The following is a 20,061-nucleotide window of genomic DNA, read 5'->3' as shown; positions in this document are numbered from 1 at the left end:
CACGTTCTTGTGACGTAGTACGCAGCACGGAAGAAAATAAACACCTGCAATCAACACCACACCCGTCACGACTCTACATAAATTCAGCCAACTACTTTGGGTGACACATATTTATATTAAGCAAATCGAATATAAAGACTGGAAAGACACTTTACCCTGAATATAATCAAGGTAAGAGAAGAAAAGTGGTACGTTGTCCTGAATGAATATGCTCTTTTCAGGTGCATGTACTACAGGTAGATTTCTATTGCAATTTTCATGTACTGGAGCACTGTCACTGTGCTCAGCAAATCTGACTATTAGTGTACTGCCTGTTCAGTGTTTAGTATTACCAATACAGGACATGTTACTGACAGATAACAGCTAGATACATGTATACTGTACTCATCAGGTAACGCAGGATACCCACCAGGTAACACGGAATACTCACCAGATAACTACGGATATTCACCAGGTAACACAGTATTCACCTGGTATAACACAGGATATTCATCAGGTAACACAGGATATTCACCAGGTAACACAGGATATCCATCAGGTAACACAGGATATTCACAGGTCTGGTAACACAGGATATTCACCAGGTAACACAGGATACAGACAGGTAACACATGCTACTCATCAGATAACACAGGATACCCACCAGATAACTACGAATATTCACGTGGTAACACAAGATAACCAACAGGTAACACTGGATATTCACCAGGTAACACAGTATTCACCTGGTTACACAGTATTCACCTGGTATAACACAGGATATTCACAGGTCTGGTAACACAGGATATTCACCAGGTAACACAGGATACAGACAGGTAACACATGCTACTCATCAGGTTACACAGGATACCCACCAGATAACTACGAATATTCACCAGGTAACACAAGATAACCAACAGGTAACACTGGATATTCACCAGGTAACACAGTATTCACCTGGTATAACACAGGATATTCATCGTATAACACAGGATATTCACGGGTCTGGTAACACAGGATATTCATCAGGTAACACAGGATATTCATCAGGTAACACAGGCTATTCTCCAGGTAACACAGGATATTCATCAGGTAACACAGGACATTCACCAGGTAACACAGGATATTCACCAGGTAACACAGTATTCACCTGGTATAACACAGGATATTCATTGGATAACACAGGATATTCATCAGGTAACACAGGATATTCATCAGGTCTGGTAACACAGGATATTCACCAGGTAACACAGGATATTCATCAGGTAACACAGGATATTCACCAGGTAACAGTATACTCACCAGGTAAAACAGGACACAGACAGGTATCATGGGGATACTTAACAGGTAACAAATGATATGCTTGCCAGGTAAAAAGGTATACTTACTCAACAGGTACAGTAACACAGAAATATTCCACCTGGTAACTCTGGCTACTCACTAGGTAACATAGGATATCACCAGGTACAATGTTACTCTGGATATTCACCAGGTTACATGGAATACTTATCAGGTAACACTGCATGGATACACTCCAGGTAACTTATGATACCTGCTAGGTAATATAACACAGGATCAATATTCATCAGGGCCCGTCAAACATGAAATCTGTGTTCAGTCGAACTGTCTTTAAATTCAACTTACATCATGAAATTGCAATTAAAAAGAAAATCAAAAGTAAATATCTCACTTAAGTCTTTCCTATACATGTATTCCTTCAAATGAATGAAAAGAATGAGTATTAATTAAGATATCAGATTTATCATAAAGTTTTTGAGCCTGAGCATAAAATGGGTATTTAAACATTACAGAGTGGAGTTTAATGAATACAGGTCCAGAAAAAATAAAATAACCTGGTATGTGTGTGTATCCAGTACTACTGGTCTGTCCTGGTGATCGTACCCTGTATGTGTGTATCCAGTACTACTGGTCTGTCCTGGTGATCGTACCCTGTATGTGTGTATCCAGTACTACTGGTCTGTCCTGGTGATCATACCCAGTATGTGTGTATCCAGTACTACTGGTCTGTCCTGGTGATCGTACCCTGTATGTGTGTATCCAGTACTACTGGTCTGTCCTGGTGATCATACCCAGTATGTGTGTATCCAGTACTACTGGTCTGTCCTGGTGATCGTACCCTGTATGTGTGTATCCAGTACTACTGGTCTGTCCTGGTGATCGTACCCTGTATGTGTTACACATATCTGGTGGGTACCCTGTGTTCCAAGTACCAGGTGGGTACCCTGTGTTACACCTACCTGGTGAGTACCCTGTATGTGTTACACATACCTGGTGAGTACCCTGTGTTACACATACCTGTTGAGTATTCTGTGTTACACATACCTGGTGAGTACCCTGTGTTACACATACCTGGTGAGTACCCTGTGTTACACATACCTGGTGGGTACCCTGTGTTACACATACCTGGTGTGTACCCTGTGTTACACATACCTGGTGAGTACCCTGTGTTACACATACCTGGTGGGTACCCTGTGTTACACATACCTGGTGGGTACCCTGTGTTACATATACCTGGTGGGTACCCTGTGTTACACCTACCTGGTGAGCACCCTGTGTTACACCTACCTGTTGAGTACCCTGTGTTACACACATACCTGGTGGGTACCCTGTGTTACACATACCTGGTGTGTACCCTGTGTTACACATACCTGGTGAGTACCCTGTGTTACACATACCTGGTGGGTACCCTGTGTTACACATACCTGGTGGGTACCCTGTGTTACACCTACCTGGTGGGTACCCTGTGTTACACCTACCTGGTGAGTACCCTGTGTTACACATACCTGGTGTGTACCCTGTGCTACACATAACTGGTGAGTACCCTGTGTTACACCTACCTGTTGAGTACCCTGTGTTACACACATACCTGGTGGGTACCCTGTGTTACACATACCTGGTGTGTACCCAGTGTTACACATACCTGGTGGGTACGTGGGTACCCTGTGTTACACACATACCTGGTGAGTACCCTGTGTTACACCTACCTGGTGAGTACCCTGTGTTACACACATACCTGGTGGGTACCATGTGTTACATATACCTGGTTGGTACCCTGTGTTACACCTACCTGGTGAGTACCCTGTGTTACACACATACCTGGTGTGTACCCTGTGTTACACATACCTCGTGGGTACCCTGTGTTACAGATACCTGGTGAGTACCCTGTGTTACACATACCTCGTGGGTACCCTGTGTTACACACATACCTGGTGGGTACCCTGTGCTACACACATACCTGGTGAGTACCCTGTGCTACACACATACCTGGTGGGTACCCTGTGTTACACACATACCTGGTGGGTACCCTGTGTTACATATACCTGGTGAGTACCCTGTGTTACACATACCTCGTGGGTACCCTGTGTTACACACATACCTGGTAGGTACCCTGTGCTACACACATACCTGGTGAGTACCCTGTGTTACACACATACCTGGTGGCTACCCTGTGTTACACACATACTAGGTGAGTACCCTGTGTTACACATACCTGGTGGGTACCCTGTGTTACACATACCTGTTGAGTACCCTGTGTTACACATACCTGGTGGGTACCCTGTGTTACACATACCTGGTGGGTACCCTGTGTTACACATACCTGGTGGGTACCCTGTGTTACACATACCTGGTGAGTACCCTGTGTTACACACATACCTGGTGGGTACCCTGTGTTACACACATACCTGGTGTGTACCCTGTGTTACACATACCTGGTGGGTACCCTGTGTTACACATACCTGGTGTGTACCCTGTGTTACACATACCTGGTGTGTACCCAGTGTTACACACATACCTGGTGTGTACCCTGTGTTACACATACCTGGTGGGTACCCTGTGTTACACACATACCTGGTGTGTACCCTGTGTTACACATACCTGGTGAGTACCCTGTGTTACACACATACCTGGTGTGTACCCTGTGTTACACATACCTGGTGTGTACCCTGTGTTACACACATACCTGGTGGGTACCCTGTGTTACACATACCTGGTGGGTACCCTGTGTTACATATACCTGGTGGGTACCCTGTGTTACATATACCTGGTGGGTACCCTGTGTTACATATACCTGGTGGGTACCCTGTGTTACATATACCTGGTGGGTACCCTGCGTTACATATACCTGGTGGGTACCCTGTGTTACACATACCTGGTGGGTACCCTGTGTTACACACATACCTGGTGAGTACCCTGTTACACATACCTGGTGAGTACCCTGTGTTACACACATACCTGGTGGGTACCCTGTGTTACACACATACCTGGTGGGTACCCTGTGTTACACACATACCTGGTGTGTACCCTGTGTTACACATACCTGGTGAGTACCCTGTGTTATACACATACCTGGTGGGTACCCTGTGTTACACATACCTGGTGGGTACCCTGTGTTACACATACCTGGTGGGTACCCTGTGTTACACATACCTGGTGGGTACCCTGTGTTACACATACCTGGTGTGTACCCTGTGTTACACATACCTGGTGAGTACCCTGTGTTACACATACCTCGTGGGTACCCTGTGTTACACATACCTGGTGTGTACCCTGTGTTACACATACCTGGTGGGTACCCTGTGTTACACACATACCTGGTGAGTACCCTGTGTTACACCTACCTGGTGAGTACCCTGTGTTACACATACCTGGTGGGTACCCTGTGTTACACATACCTGGTGAGTACCCTGTGTTACACATACCTCGTGGGTACCCTGTGTTACATATACCTGGTGGGTACCCTGTGTTACACATACCTGGTGTGTACCCTGTGTTACACATACCTGGTGGGTACCCTGTGTTACACATACCTGGTGAGTACCCTGTGTTACACCTACCTGGTGGGTACCCTGTGTTACACATACCTGGTGAGTACCCTGTGTTACACATACCTGGTGAGTACCCTATGTTACACATACCTGGTGAGTACCCTGTGTTACACATACCTGGTGTGTACCCTGTGTTACACATACCTGGTGGGTACTCTGTATTACAATTACCAGGTAGTTAGGCCATCAGTCCCCTCACAGGTGAAACTGGGGTGGGACTCAGTTTTCCTCTCTGTCTAGATGTGTATGTAACACCCAAAGCCAGTCAATGCTCTAGCAGCTTCATTCCTTGAGGGATTTTGTTCAATCTTTATACAATTACAAAGGACCATAATATCACAGACAAGTTCACGTGTCAGGGTTAGTGGGTCAAGGTCGCTATTACTACTTTAAGAAAATCCTTGATAGCGCTCTTGTGGCTTTATTCCATAAGAGATTTTGATAACATAACTTATCTTGCAAGTTAATGACTTTCAGGGTTGTTGGTTTCAGGTCAAAGTCACAGTTAAACTCATTGACAGCATTCTTGCAGCTTCATTTCTTCAGGGATTTTTATCAAAGTTCACACAATTACATAGGCCCATAATATCTGGGATAAATTTGAGTTTCGGAGTTTTTGGGTTAAGGTCAGTCAAGATCACTGTTACAGCTGTTTTTAAAAAGTCCTTGTCAATGCTCTAGCAGCTTCATCCTTGAGAGATATTAATAAAACTGTAGACACTTTATGATATTAAAGGACCATGATATCTTGAACAAATTTGAGTTTCAGGGTTGTAAGGTCATGGCCACCATTACCATTTTTAGAAAATCACACTTTCATTTTATATAATTCCTCAGTCAAAATACTAACATTACAATTTCTTGTATTATTGCATTAAATCAGCTACAAGCTTAATACTTTTTATTTTCCTAAATTAACACCAAATGATACCATCTTCATAAATGATTACAGTGTACTTAGCTAGTGGGGGTTGATAGAGACATGTATTGATTTTGCAATACTTAGTAAGCTTGTTTTGTCAGGCATTTGGTTTGGTTTTACATATTATAATTGTTTAACTTTCTATCATTACAGCTATAGTTAATTTAAGGAGAACATCCCCTTTGTGCCTGATGGATGCATATAGCGAGTGTTTTTATTTTTTCTCCTTGTGATAGTGCATTACTTATGGTGAATTGTCAGCAGGACATCCGCCTGGTCACATTACTCTGACAGTGGAAAAACCTGTTATCCTAAGTTTTTCAAAATGCTCAAGGATGTCTTATGCTAGATTAAACTGAAATGATCTCAGCTGCCTTAAGGAGAAGCTTTATTTAAAGATTAATTTCCATCATTGAATGGTGGGCTATTGTGTCTCTTCAATTGTGTGTCTGATCAGAGAGGAGGTTCTATAGATTAGCGCAATGCTATTCACTGTAACATGTAGTGAACAGAAAATACACCTGTTATGTTTTGTATCAATACACCCATGACTTATTGTACACAATTCATTTCTCTTTAAGATTTCAGATTTTTGCTAGGTCAAACTTATCTACAGCTTTACATTTTAAAATATTTCCGTCCAGGAAATCACTAGTTTCCTTTCATTGACTGAATATGTCAAAATATTTATGATGAATCGACCCCATGGTTGTTGACAATGATGACAGGACAGGAAGTACCGGTAACGGTTATTAATTGGCCAGGAAATGACCAGTCGCTGTTATCTATTTCATGTATCTTATACCTAAGTAATGTGGTACCAATTATATCCTAATAAATAATATTACACATCAGAATTTTTAGGCCATAGTTTTCAATAACAATATACAAAAGACCTTAATACCTGCTTGTCACACTCTTCAAATGAGAATTCTGTGTTACCTTTGAAATAAACGAATACAGTACATGAATTAAACAGTAAAACCTTATATCAAAGTCAGTTGGGCCATGAAATTTATTTTTGGGATATCCTGAGTTAACCCAAGCATATTTTATATAATATAGATTTGTTACTATTACTTAATTTTTACTTCTAGTTATGCAAAGTTTTCAAGCTATAAGAGTTTGAGAGAAATTTGACTGTAAATTATGTACAATGTGGTTTAAGCTTATAGACAAACAAGTTCCTATTCTCCATTTTAAGTTTTTATATTGTTGCAAACAGAAGTTCAAATAAAAGTATTAATAAATTCTGATATTCTTTTTCATTTTTGCTGTTACATTTCAGTTTGCACTTTTCCAAGATAAAGCTGATTTAATTAATCTACCATGAAAAGTTCCTACAAGTATCCTGATGGGAGTGAATACAACGGAGAATGGTCGGATGATGGACAGCGTCAAGGCTATGGTCACATGAAATTTCCAGATGGTGCACAGTATTTTGGGATGTTCGTGAATGGACTCTGTGAGGGGCTTGGTGTCATGGTGTTTTCAGACAATTCAAGGTAATTAATACATTACTCCTATACCAGACTGGTTGTATTTTTCGTAAGATATGCTTTAAAACAACCACAAAGAGAGAATGACATTGAATAGAATCATTTGCACTCATGGTGGGTGAAATATGGGGGATCTCAACTGAATGGGGAGGGTTCTTAAATTGATAAAACTCAAAACTTGCGAAGTGTTTGGCAGCTTAATTACCAAACCTAGATGTGGAGGTTCCCTCATCTTGTCCCAAGGGAGTGAATGATTTTTGTCTTACCTTATTAATAGGGAATCTCGCAGTGCTTGTGTCTACCCTAGGGGAGATAAAGAAGTCTCATTTTGGTCAAAGTGATACACCTGTCCAGGGTAAGAGAAAGAGTTACCTGTGCATACCAGGTACCTTTCTCAGTCTCAGCAGGTCTGCAAATGTAGTACCAATGGAAACATCTTGTCACAAGGAATGCACATTTCAAATATGCAAGCCTTATCTCATATGGTTAACATACTGTGGCTATAATTGGAAGTTTGAAGATTTTCTAAAAATAAGTCAGCAATTATAGTACCAATGGACTTGTCACTAGGTACACACATCAAATACCTAATCCTCAATAGTATTGACAAAACTATGAAAAACTTTAACATAGCTGTTATGGATGGTACAGCAATAGCTCCTCTGGACTTTGTCCCGGCAAGCTAAGGGTAACCAAGACAACGGATGATAGAAGGACTATTAAAGAAGATAGGTTAACAAGATCAAGTTTTAAGAAGATACTGATGGCAAATTGGAAGTATCCATCACAAGGTATTCATGTTTATTGACCAGTAAGAGTGAATTGCATAATAGTCACACTTATCGGGATGAATTACATTTTTATAATATTTACAGGTATGAAGGAGAGTTTCAGCAAGGAAAGTTCAATGGAATGGGAGCCTTCCTTCGGTGTGATGGGATGAAATTTGAAGGTCAATTTCAGGATGGCAAGATTCGTGGCCAAGGTGAGGCACAAAATAAATGAGTTCAGTGATATTGGAGTCATTGTCTCATGCCCAATAAATACATTCCAGGAATTTATGTCCACATCTATAAAATCAGAGTATAGCTATAATCGTAGTCATAGTGACCTACATTGTTGTGGATGGTCAAGTGGCTCAGTGATAACTTACTGGACTTTCACCTAGGTGGCCTGTAGGGTATATGGTTGTGAAAAAGTATGAGGTCAACTGCCCGACTACATGGGTTTTCTCAAGGTACTTTGGTTTCTTCCCAAAGTGTAAAAAATTTTGCATGATTCCATGTCGGCCATTAAAGCGATTAATATAATTCAACATTGATATAACTTTCCTCTTTGTCATATATATTTATGAGCCACTTTAGTGTTATTTTTATATTTTTAATGCAACATGATAATTCCTGCATGACTTTTATTACATGTATTTATTATAATGTCTACACAGTCTGTGATATTTATCATCACATAATTCTGTGATACGATTAATCATTCTGTGATAATCTAGTGTCTTAATCATGCGTCAACTCTTTATTTCAAGTTCACTTATTGTATGTTTCTTAACCATGCATGATATATTGTACATTTTATATTTCGACCACATGTCCTAGACTAATTGTGTAATTGAAAAAAAAGTGTTATTATTATATAATTGTAAAATAAATATATACAACTGTATCTACCTTCTACACTCAGTGTTATTACAGCATCTCAGAAAGGGCAGTGGGGCACAGTTAAAGGCATCCAAGCAAATTGAAAAAGGAATAATAATTAGTAAATTTAAAAGAAAAACAAAGAGAAGACATTTTGGTGAAATTAAATCAGAGAAGCAGCAATAAGACTGAAATCGAATTAGATCGTCACTGTACTAATTTATAAAAAGAAATAGGTTAGCTATATGACAAAAATAAAAAATGGCATACATTGTATATTTGGAAAAAATATTGGAAAAAATAGTTTGGTGCACTGTTGAAATGCAATATACATTTACTCAATCAGCGTTTTATTCTACAGGTATTGTCACTTTTCCTGATGGAACACATGGCCTCCCAAGAAATGAAGGTTTTTTCGATGGAAACAAAATGGTCCGACGAGAAAAATGTATGGCAGCTGTTCAGAAAGCAAGACAAGTTGCTGATCACGCTAAAGGTCAAAGTTCATAGGGATTTCGCATTTGACAATGTTATGCCGAGGTGCTATAATTTGAATGTCAAAATTGAAACAAAGTTGAAAAGGTTGTTTTTATTATTGAATTCCGTTCAAATTGTTCAGATGAATTTTGAATTATTGAATTCCATGTTCTTAGTTTGCAAACATTCACACTCAGTTTGTTAAATTTGTTAATGAACGAATTTGCTCTTATGCTTTTCATCAATAATGTATTTCACAAACTTGCCTCTCTGAACATACGTTTGTACTAATTTTTCCTGAATACTAGATTTCACAAAAGTAATGAAGTTTTCAGCTCTATAACTTTTATTGGCTTTTAGACTTCTTCATTACTACTGTACCATTTTGTTGAGATCACTGTTCAGTATTGTGCCTCATATTCTGATCGTAGTCGCTAAATAATTGGGGTTTTTTTTTTAGGAAAAAAACTTCGAAATACCACGCTTAAGTCAGTCAGTTTCTGAATGGTGATTGAAGTAAATACCATGTTTTAAATGACTGAATATCATTAATAGAAAGCAAGGTTTGAGATTTTGCAGAGAAACAACTTGCATCTGGCATTTCACAAAACAGTAGATTGTCTCCCTTTAATTGGTTCTCGAGCATATTGTATTATTTACTCCTAGAATTGTTTTTAAGAAAAAAAAGAGTATATATGTGTAAAGCATTGGTGTATTCAAAGATATAGTTGCAGAGAAAAAAGTATTGTTACAGTAATAAATGTTTGTATGAAATATAAGAGAAAGAGAGACATAAAAAGAATACATTGAATACATATTAATCTTTATACGCATTTCTTATGTTGATTTGTTATGTTCTATAACATTCCATATCAGACTATTAATTTTTTTTTACATTTTTATACATTGTTATTTTTTAGTATGTGATATTTCATGTCACTAGATCTCCCATTTATATAAATGTCAGTTAGAATGGTACAGATTTCACACATGATGAAATGATTACTTTTTGCTAACAATTAATGGAGACAAACATGTTTGATTGTTGGTCATTAAGATTCCATATTATTATCTGTATGTAAAACGGAGATATGTTGATGATATTTGTTAGCATAATAGAAAATTATGAACATTTGTATTCCTATTGTTTGTCGGTTATTTCTTCAATCTGATTAAAATACACATTATGTTATGAAGATCTCATTGTGGCCGGTAAGGGTCATGTTTCAGTTGACCCAAATGCTTACCAATGAATGGAATATTTTCAGCCAATCAAAAAGCATCTCTTGTAGCAAATTGAACAGGCTATCAAAACAGTATTGAAAATGTTAATTACTGTGTTTTGCTACTTCATTTCCTTCCAGGACATTGTCCGTTACAACATTGAAAAATTCAGACTACAATTACATTGCCCACTCAATACATTGCTTTGAAGTGGCTAAAGATTATCTTAGTCTGGTTGACATTTGGGACTCAAAGATACTATCTATTCAATAAGAACCAACCATGATGTTATTGAGGGAAACCAGATTCTAACAAAATTTTGCTGGTTTAATTAATATTGGTTAGTTGAAAAACCTACTGAACATGAATTCTTAGTGGCCAATGACAGATCTTCATATTTTAGTGCATAATGATGATCTGTATTTTAACCTGATTGTTATTTTTAACCCCACTGTTTTAGGTGTGTCCAAGGGTGATGACCCAATATTTTTGGGCATTTAATGTATCTCGACCCCTTGCTCAATGTCTTGTTGAGAAATCCTTGTTACATAAGGTTGAAATATCTTAAGGTAGAGTGTATCAGTACTATATGCTGTATATCATACAAACAAGATATACAAAAGAAAAATACCCTAAAAAATACACATCTCAGACTCGTTCCCATGCTCTTTGACTAATGCAGGAAATGTACAATTTGCTAAGCATCATGCTACCAAGCATGTTTTATAAAACATTTTACAAGTACATCATGTAATTTCGTAATGTTCAAACACCCTAAAAAGACTTACCTACAACTGTCTTTGAAATACAGACTAAAATCAGGAAAATAACTTGTGTAAGTCAGTGTAGCAAGTTACGAGACACTCTACCTTAAAAAGTTGTCAATTTGAAATACTGAGTATTTTAATGTGATGTTGCAAAAACTGAAATTGTGGAAATGTATATTATAGATGTTATAATATGTTTTTGTTTTAAACATGTACACCTATACATATATAACTTAATGAGTCTATATGTGAAAGTAATAAAATCTTGTTTACTGTGTAACAGTATTACACAAGTACATTTTTGTATTACATGCACTATTATATATATCTTAATACCTATATCTGTGAGAGTAAGAACAAAGTTTTTCTTTTATACCAATACAAAATAAATTAATAAAGACAAGGAACTTTACAAAATCTGTTGTTTCATTAATACATGATTTAGATACACCAAGATGTGTTTGGAGTTCGACATTGCATCAAAAGGCAGACAAGAAGGTAGATAAATACAATAAAAGTTCTTGTGCTGTACAAAATCTGAGTCAGATGACCAAAACGAAGGATTTTACATGCTTAATTTGATTGACCATTGTGACCTTGAAATCAAGTTAAAGAGATTTTCCTCCAAAAAACTTTCTGTCATAATATATAGAAAATAAATATATTAGAGGACTGTATTTTTATTGTTAACTTACAAAATTCATCTGAAAGTGACCTTGACACAATCATAAAGGACCATAATATCTTAGACAAGTTTGAATTTCAGGGTTTTGGGTCAAGGTCAAGGTCACATCACTATTTTTAGAAAATCCTTTGTCAGTGCTTTAGAGGATTCATCCCTGAGGAATTTTACCAGACTTCACACAATTTTCAAGGACCATAATACCTCGGACAAGTTTGAGTTTCAGGATTGTTGGGTCAAGATCAAAATGCACCATATTTCTAAATCATTACAAGCTAGTGGGGGCAGTAGGGGACATGTATTCCATTAGCAAATTCAATATTTGGTATGCTGGTTGATGAATTTAAGTTTTCAACTTTAATTTCTCATGGGACCTTCCTATCTGGTAAGCCAATAATCCTTGATAATTATCATCGTTATGGTACATGTATGACCCATCAAATCAAGAGGGAAGTTCAAGATCATTAACGTATGGAAATTTATATCAAAGAATCTAAGAGATATAATGCCCCATTGGTCTTAAGAAACACTTGCCATAAGTACTTTGTGCTACATGAGCTTATCAAATTAAGTATATTCTTGTTTGGAAGTTCTAATCTGACCAGAGTGACCTGGAATAAGCAGCAACAAGAATGCCCCACCTGTTTAGGGGCTTAGAGTATGGTCTGTAATCTGTGTGATAATGAAAGATTAATACAACAGTTCATTCTGGTCAGACTTTACCTCCAACAAATGAACAAAAAATAACAATATATTTAGTTTAACTATTTGACAGTACATGAATTGTTCCTTTCAAAGATAATAAACTATGCTCTATTATTACACTTTTATTCACAATAAGTGAATGAATATACTTAAAAATATATTTGTAACATATTTAAATACTTTATAGATTGTAACAGTCACAGCTAACAATTACTTGGTAACAAGTTCCCTAGAAATCTAGTAAAAAAGACGCTGTCCCAGGCCTCAAGGACAAGGTTGATTGTTGTCCGAGTCAGAGAGACCGTCGAGTAACTCTGATGTCCCAGTTAAAGAGACCTACGAGTCTGATGTCCCAATCAGGGAGACCGGTAAGTAAGTCTAATGTCCCAGTTAGAGAGACCAGCAAGTAAGTCTAATGTCGGAGTCAGAGAGACCGGTAAGTATCTAACAATGCTGCAGAATCCTTGGAGGATAACTTCAGTGAAGAATGGAAAGATACATTCCCATTGATGGGGTTATCCTGTGTGTCTGATGGTACTGCAGGATAACTCCTATTGCAGACGAGGATGATGCCACTGACCCCTAGCAGGATAAATCTGATGAAGGAAAAGACACAAATCCAGGACAAGGTGGTCCAGACAGAGGGACCGTCATGTTTGTCTGATGTTGCTACAGATCCTGGGAGGATAACTCTGGTAAAGGAAGAGAAGACACAAATCCAGGACAAGGTTGTCTAGTTTGTCAAGTCAGTGGGACTGTCAAGTACATTTGTATGTCTGATAATGTTGCAGATTCCTCAGTCTGAGAGTATCACTCTGGTAAAGAATGGGAAGACACTGATCCAGGGATAGGATTGTTTAGTTTGTCCAGTCAGTGAGACCAGCGAGTATGTCTGAAGATGCTACAGATCCCTGGGAGGATAAGTCTGGTGAAGGATGGGCAGACACAGTCTCAGGTACCATTACAAGATCCTCCACTTCCTGTCGAAGAGCTTCTGCTTTCTCATTCAGAAGCATCTGTAAACACATATATATGGAGCACTATACAATGACAGAATTCACAACATATAGAAATAGTGATAACAAGGGCTGTTTATGAACAACCACGGATGTAGGGCGATTTAAATACCCTCCATCTGATGATGGTGATAACAAGAATTTTGTTTATTAACAACCACGGATGTAGGGCGACTTGAATACCCACCATCTGATGATGGTGATAACTAGTGGTGCGCCGATCATCGATTATAATCGATTGACGAATCGAATGCACCTTCGATTTCGACCATCGATTTCCATTTTTCAAGAATCGATCATCGAACGCGCCCGAATCAAGGGAAGTCACTCTAATATTATAACCTTAGAATAAAGATGGCGGACGGCTGCCTCGTCGTCGACGACTCCGTTGCAATTGCCACTACAACGGATACTGATACAGAGCTTATAATTCGACCACCCGGGGTTGGAAAGGCAAAGTCAAAAGTATGGAATATATATGCATTCCGCAAAATAAAAAAAAGAATGGGGTCCTTCTAGAAAAAACCTTGACATGACGGTCGCTGTTTGCCGCCTTTGTAAGAAATGTTACAAAAATACAAGTAGCTACATTTCGGTATTTGATAGTATTAGATAGTGAAAGACTTATAAAATGACTCCATCTGTTTATTATTTTCGATAATAAGTAGCCCTGGAGGAATCATTTGGTTTCTTAATGATAAGTTTTAGCATATTTTATATATATCTTAGCTGAGTAATGAGGTATGTTTCTGCTAGGTATAAGGGAAACAGTCCAGCCACATTGCTCAATCCCTGCATACTTATATAATCTCGCAATAGGCAATACACAATCTACATTCTACAAAGAAGCACATTTTTATTTATATTTTGTAATTGCATACTGTAATATTAATAGATAAATTTATGGTTTACCACAATATTTGAAATTAACATTTATTCACTGAACTGTTAAGTTATGTTTCCAATTTATATTTTTGTTAAATCAAAGAAAGTGGATTTGTTAATTAGTTGTTACTTAATCTGTTGAATAAAACTTTGCTAGTTATAATATTTTTTCTCATAAATAGGTTTCTGAAACTTTCTTCGTCAGTTTTGGAAGTCCCAACTATTTGGCCATTGGTAGACAAATTAAAAGCGCTAATAATTGCATTTTCATGCATGATTAATAAAAAAAACCAAAAAAAACAACACTGGTAGTCTGGTACAATTACAATGTAAATATCCAATGCAAATAATGGCAATATCCATCAATGCATATTCAATGGGATATAAGCTCTATGGCATCGCATCATTGCTCTTTTGTAATTCTTGATTTTATATGTGTACCTGCTCATATTGTATTCTACTACTTTTGCATCTAGAATTCAACGAACAATAGTTACAAAGACCATGTAGAAAATGAAAATGTCACTTTATTAACAAAAGTATATAATCATGGACAATTTCATGTTTTATAAACAAATCTGTGAAATCCAGATACTTTTACTGGACTTCATTCTTCTTGGATCATTAATATCTATTTTTTAAGTCATAGCTGTTGACCAAAAGTACAGTTGTAACTGTCTTAATCATTCAATCATACATTCATGTGCACCATCAACTAAGAAATAGGAATAATTACACTTACAAAAGATAATTATTGATACACATTACATAACAAAATGATGATTAATAACTGAAACAAAACACTTGTGATTTAACCGATTATTAATCGGTTGACTACATCGGTTGTCCTATCCGATGCGATCCGATAATCGAAACAGATTTTCAACCGATATCCCATCACTAGTGATAACAAGAATTTTGTTTATGAACAACCACAGATGTAGGGCGACTTGAATACCCACCATCTGATGATGGTGATAACAAGAATTTTGTTTATTAACAACCACGGATGTAGGGTGACTTGAATACCCACCATCTGATGATGGTGATAACAACAATTTTGTTTATGAACAACCACAGATGTAGGGCGATTTAAATACCCTCCGTCTGATGATGGTGATAACAAGGGCTGTTTATGAACAACCACGGATGTAGGGCGATTTAAATACCCATCATCTGATGATGGTGATAACAAGAATTTTGTTTATGAACAAACACAGATGTAGGGCGACTTGAATACCCACCATCTGATGATGGTGATAACAAGGGCTGTTTATGAACAACCATGGATGTAGGGTGATTTGAATACCCACCATCTGATGATGGTGGGCTAATAAGGAACCATAAATATGTACATTTGCAGTATCAAAGTGGTCACACAACCAAACAGGAAAAATATTTGGTACAATAATTCCAGCTACTGTACTTTCATAGATACAATTTACACTATGAATAGACTGAGATGGATGGATAGACAGATTTCTACCCTGAAATATTTATTACATAGGAATCTAAAGGTAATAAAGGAAAGTGCTCATTGTAAATACAATATGTTTCTTGTAATACTAAATGAACATGTATTATAAATATTATTGAACATAGAAATATTATTTTAGAAAGCATTTTGTAGCCAAAGTGTGTTTTGCATTTAAGCCACCCTATAGCTTTTTGAAGCATTGAAATTAAAAAGGACTTATGACAAACTTATTTTCTGTTTTTGACAGTAATTCCATTCAATCTATATCAAAAGTCTCCATTTGATTGGAATATAAACCAATTTATGAAACAGACAGTACAATCTCTAAGACTATAACTAACAAGTACACACCTTTGCAGCAGTGACAATTTGTCGAGCTGTCTTGCGTGGAATTTGTTTGATGCTTTTGACAAGGTCATCTGGGTCAGCATTGGCCACTTGAGACAAGGTCCTATACCCAACACTGTACATCTGTTTAGCTCGCCCCTATACAGGAAATAGGCACAATATTAATAAACATGGGGTTTTGTTAAGATTTCTGTACAATTAATATCAATGTCAGTAATACAGATGGTAGAAACAATGAAAACTGTTCCAGTCAACAGAACAGCAATGCTGGTGACCGATTTATGTTCTGATTTGTCTAAATCTTGTTCTAAAATTGCTGATTTGCCTGAATCTTGTTCTTAAATTCTGATTTGTCTGAATCTTGTTCTTAAATTCTGATTAGTCTTAATTTTGTTCTAAAGTTTCTGATTAGTCTGAATCTTGTTCTAAAGTTTCTGATTCTGATTTGTCTGAATCTTGTTCTAAAATTTCTGATTTGTCTGAATCTTGTTCTAAAGTTTCTGATTAGTCTTAATTTTGTTCTAAAGTTTCTGATTCTGATTTGTCTGAATCTTGTTCTAAAATTTCTGATTTGTCTGAATCTTGTTCTAAAGTTTCTGATTTGTCTGAATCTTGTTCTAAAATTTCTGATTAGTCTTAATTTTGTTCTAAAATTTCTGATTCTGATTTGTCTGAATCTTGTTCTAAAATTTCTGGTATGTCTGAATCTTGTTCTAAAATTTCTGGTATGTCTGAATCTTGTTTTAAAGTTTCTGATTTGTCTGAATCTTGTTCTAAAGTTTTTGATTTGTCTGAATCTTGTTCTAAAATTTCTGATTTGTCTAAATCTTGTTCAAACGTTTCTGATTTGCCTGAATCTTGTTCTTAAATTCTGATTTGTCTGAATCTTGTTCTTAAATTCTGATTAGTCTTAATTTTGTTCTAAAGTTTCTGATTAGTCTGAATCTTGTTCTAAAGTTTCTGATTCTGATTTGTCTGAATCTTGTTCTAAAATTTCTGATTTGTCTGAATCTTGTTCTAAAGTTTCTGATTAGTCTTAATTTTGTTCTAAAGTTTCTGATTCTGATTTGTCTGAATCTTGTTCTAAAATTTCTGATTTGTCTGAATCTTGTTCTAAAGTTTCTGATTTGTCTGAATCTTGTTCTAAAATTTCTGATTAGTCTTAATTTTGTTCTAAAATTTCTGATTCTGATTTGTCTGAATCTTGTTCTAAAATTTCTGGTATGTCTGAATCTTGTTCTAAAATTTCTGGTATGTCTGAATCTTGTTTTAAAGTTTCTGATTTGTCTGAATCTTGTTCTAAAGTTTTTGATTTGTCTGAATCTTGTTCTAAAATTTCTGATTTGTCTAAATCTTGTTCAAACGTTTCTGATTTGCCTGAATCTTGTTCTTTAATTCTGATTTGTCTGAATCTTGTTCTAAAGTTTCTGATTAGTCTTAATTTTGTTCTAAAGTTTCTGATTAGTCTTAATTTTGTTCTAAAATTTCTGATTAGTCTTAATTTTGTTCTAAAATTTCTGATTCTGATTTGTCTGAATCTTGTTCTAAAATTTCTGGTATGTCTGAATCTTGTTCTAAAATTTCTGGTATGTCTGAATCTTGTTTTAAAGTTTCTGATTTGTCTGAATCTTGTTCTAAAGTTTTTGATTTGTCTGAATCTTGTTCTAAAATTTCTGATTTGTCTAAATCTTGTTCAAACGTTTCTGATTTGCCTGAATCTTGTTCTTTAATTCTGATTTGTCTGAATCTTGTTCTAAAGTTTCTGATTAGTCTTAATTTTGTTCTAAAGTTTCTGATTAGTCTTAATTTTGTTCTAAAATTTCTGATTCTGATTTGTCTTAATCTTCTAAAATTTTGTATTTGTCTGAATCAAACATACCAAGTATCGTTTGGATTCAATTAATAATTTCTGAAAATTAGCAGTAAAAACTGTTAACAAACTGATTATCAAAGGATGTCTAGACTCATTGAGATTATACTTGTAACTATTTCTAGCGCAAAATTTGAAAGCTTGTGAAACTAGAAAATGTCTGTAAGACATAAATGCCCCCGCTGCCACTTGACACCCCAAAACACAATTTAGTGAGGATCGCATCAGCAGTTCCTGAGATTAGCTATTTACATATTTACATTGCATCAGGATGGAATGCAACAGGTCGCAATGAAACAGACATAGTAACACTATATGCCCCCCCCCCCCCCCCCCTCCCCCCCTCAGGCGGGGGCATAAAAAAAAACCAGAAAGTGAAATTGTACCAGTTTAACTCCTGGGATCTCCATCAGTGGAATCAGCTCTGACGACACACAGTAAGCCAGGCGCTGTACAAAGTTACCAAACAGATCCTGATAGGGCCAAAACTCATCAAGTTCCTACAAGTAAATAAAACTAATGGTCAAAAGAAAATTACTAGAATCATAGAATATAACTTAAAGATTTAGGCAAAAAAAAAACATTACTAGGTCCTCAGGCCCTCCCACATCTCCTTATCCCTCATATACTTTTGTTGGTTGGATAAAAACAAATCTCCCTCATTATTCTTTCAGGGGAAAACGTAGTAAAAAGAATCACCAACAAATCTTTATCCTGTAATAGCCATTATACTATTTAACCATTAAATTAGAGCACATGTTCGTTAATGTGAAACAAAGGCAAAAACCATAACATCATGATAAATCATTGTTTTCCACTTTTTGATGCAGTTTATACTGGATAATGATTGGTTTGAAAAAGAAAAAAGGAAAAAAACATGCCCTCATCTTTTTTTCACCAATAAAATGGTAAAAGAAAATGAACTCCCTCTTTCATGTCTTTTAGAAAAATTGACCCAAGAACCACAAGTTTATGTAATTAATTCTATTTAGCCTTATGCCCATATTCCAGCAAATATTCTTCAAATAGGTGAAAAAAGCTAAGTATACTAAATTTTACAGAAAAAATAAGGACATTTTGCTTAACTTTTATTTATTCAGTACATGTACCTTTGAATAATCTTCATTTAAGTTATATGTACAGTGTATTTATCAATCTTCTTGTAACCCGAGTGTATAAATGCTCAATTGAAACAAGAAAATATGTTTTCAATTAGAAACCATCATATACCTACAACATATATTATTTAGTCTAAAGACTATAAGTGTAACACATTTTAACAAGTTTTCTGTACTAGAGTCAAGCAGCGCCCTATAACTATGTAGGGCATAGTTCAGAGTAAGCCTTAGTTCCCTATATCTTAACACCGGAAGGGGTATAGTAAGTCTTAGCCCCTATATCTTTACACTGGAGAGCCCAGAGTAAGCCATGTCAAAGGCTATGTATTTACATTGGAGAGCTCAGAGTAAATCTAAGGCTATGTATTTACATTGCAGAGCTCAGAGTAAATGTAAGGCTATGTATTTACATTGGAGAGCTCAGAGGAAGCCTTAGCCCCTAAAAATTAACAATGGAAAGCTCAGAGTAAGTCTTAGACACCTATGTATTTACACCGGAGAGCGTAGAGTAAGTCTTAGCCCCCTATATCTTTACACCGGAGAGCGTAGAGTAAGCCTTAGCCCCTATATTTTTAACACCAGAGAGCTCAGAGTAA

General features: G+C 36.5%; 2 protein-coding genes across 3 annotated transcripts in view; one reads left to right on the top strand and one right to left on the bottom strand.

Moving 5' to 3' along the window:
* The first annotated feature begins 7 nt into the window (after positions 1-7).
* Positions 8-11,771, top strand: LOC117339310 (MORN repeat-containing protein 4-like). Its single transcript, XM_033900834.1, has 4 exons — positions 8-171; positions 7,037-7,253; positions 8,123-8,232; positions 9,258-11,771. The coding sequence occupies exons 2-4, from the start codon at positions 7,078-7,080 to the stop codon at positions 9,404-9,406; spliced, it is 435 nt and encodes a 144-aa protein (XP_033756725.1). The 5' UTR covers positions 8-171; positions 7,037-7,077; the 3' UTR covers positions 9,407-11,771.
* Positions 11,345-20,061, bottom strand: part of LOC117339307 (helicase POLQ-like) — a 33,906-nt gene continuing 25,189 nt past the window's right edge. For both annotated transcript variants that reach the window (XM_033900831.1, XM_033900832.1), the window contains exons 17-19: positions 18,734-18,847; positions 16,481-16,615; positions 11,345-13,767 (exon numbers count right to left, since the gene is read on the bottom strand). In XM_033900831.1, the coding sequence (XP_033756722.1) occupies positions 13,609-13,767; positions 16,481-16,615; positions 18,734-18,847 (408 nt within the window). In that variant the 3' untranslated portion in view covers positions 11,345-13,608. The remainder of the gene's footprint in view (positions 13,768-16,480; positions 16,616-18,733; positions 18,848-20,061) is intronic.

Source organism: Pecten maximus, chromosome 12 (assembly GCF_902652985.1).
Source record: "Pecten maximus chromosome 12, xPecMax1.1, whole genome shotgun sequence".
Classification (NCBI taxonomy): Eukaryota; Metazoa; Mollusca; class Bivalvia; order Pectinida; family Pectinidae; genus Pecten; species Pecten maximus.
This window is presented reverse-complemented; position numbering and strand designations above follow the sequence as displayed.

What these genes read in the sequence shown, in the direction of transcription:
- LOC117339310 (XM_033900834.1), top strand. Translation starts at nt 7,078, where the DNA reads ATGAAAAGTTCCTACAAGTATCCTGATGGGAGTGAATACAACGGAGAA. An exon ending in GTGTTTTCAGACAATTCAAG is followed by an intron (nt 7,254 to 8,122) that starts GTAATTAATACA and finishes TAATATTTACAG; the next exon opens with GTATGAAGGAGAGTTTCAGC. An exon ending in TGGCAAGATTCGTGGCCAAG is followed by an intron (nt 8,233 to 9,257) that starts GTGAGGCACAAA and finishes TTTATTCTACAG; the next exon opens with GTATTGTCACTTTTCCTGAT.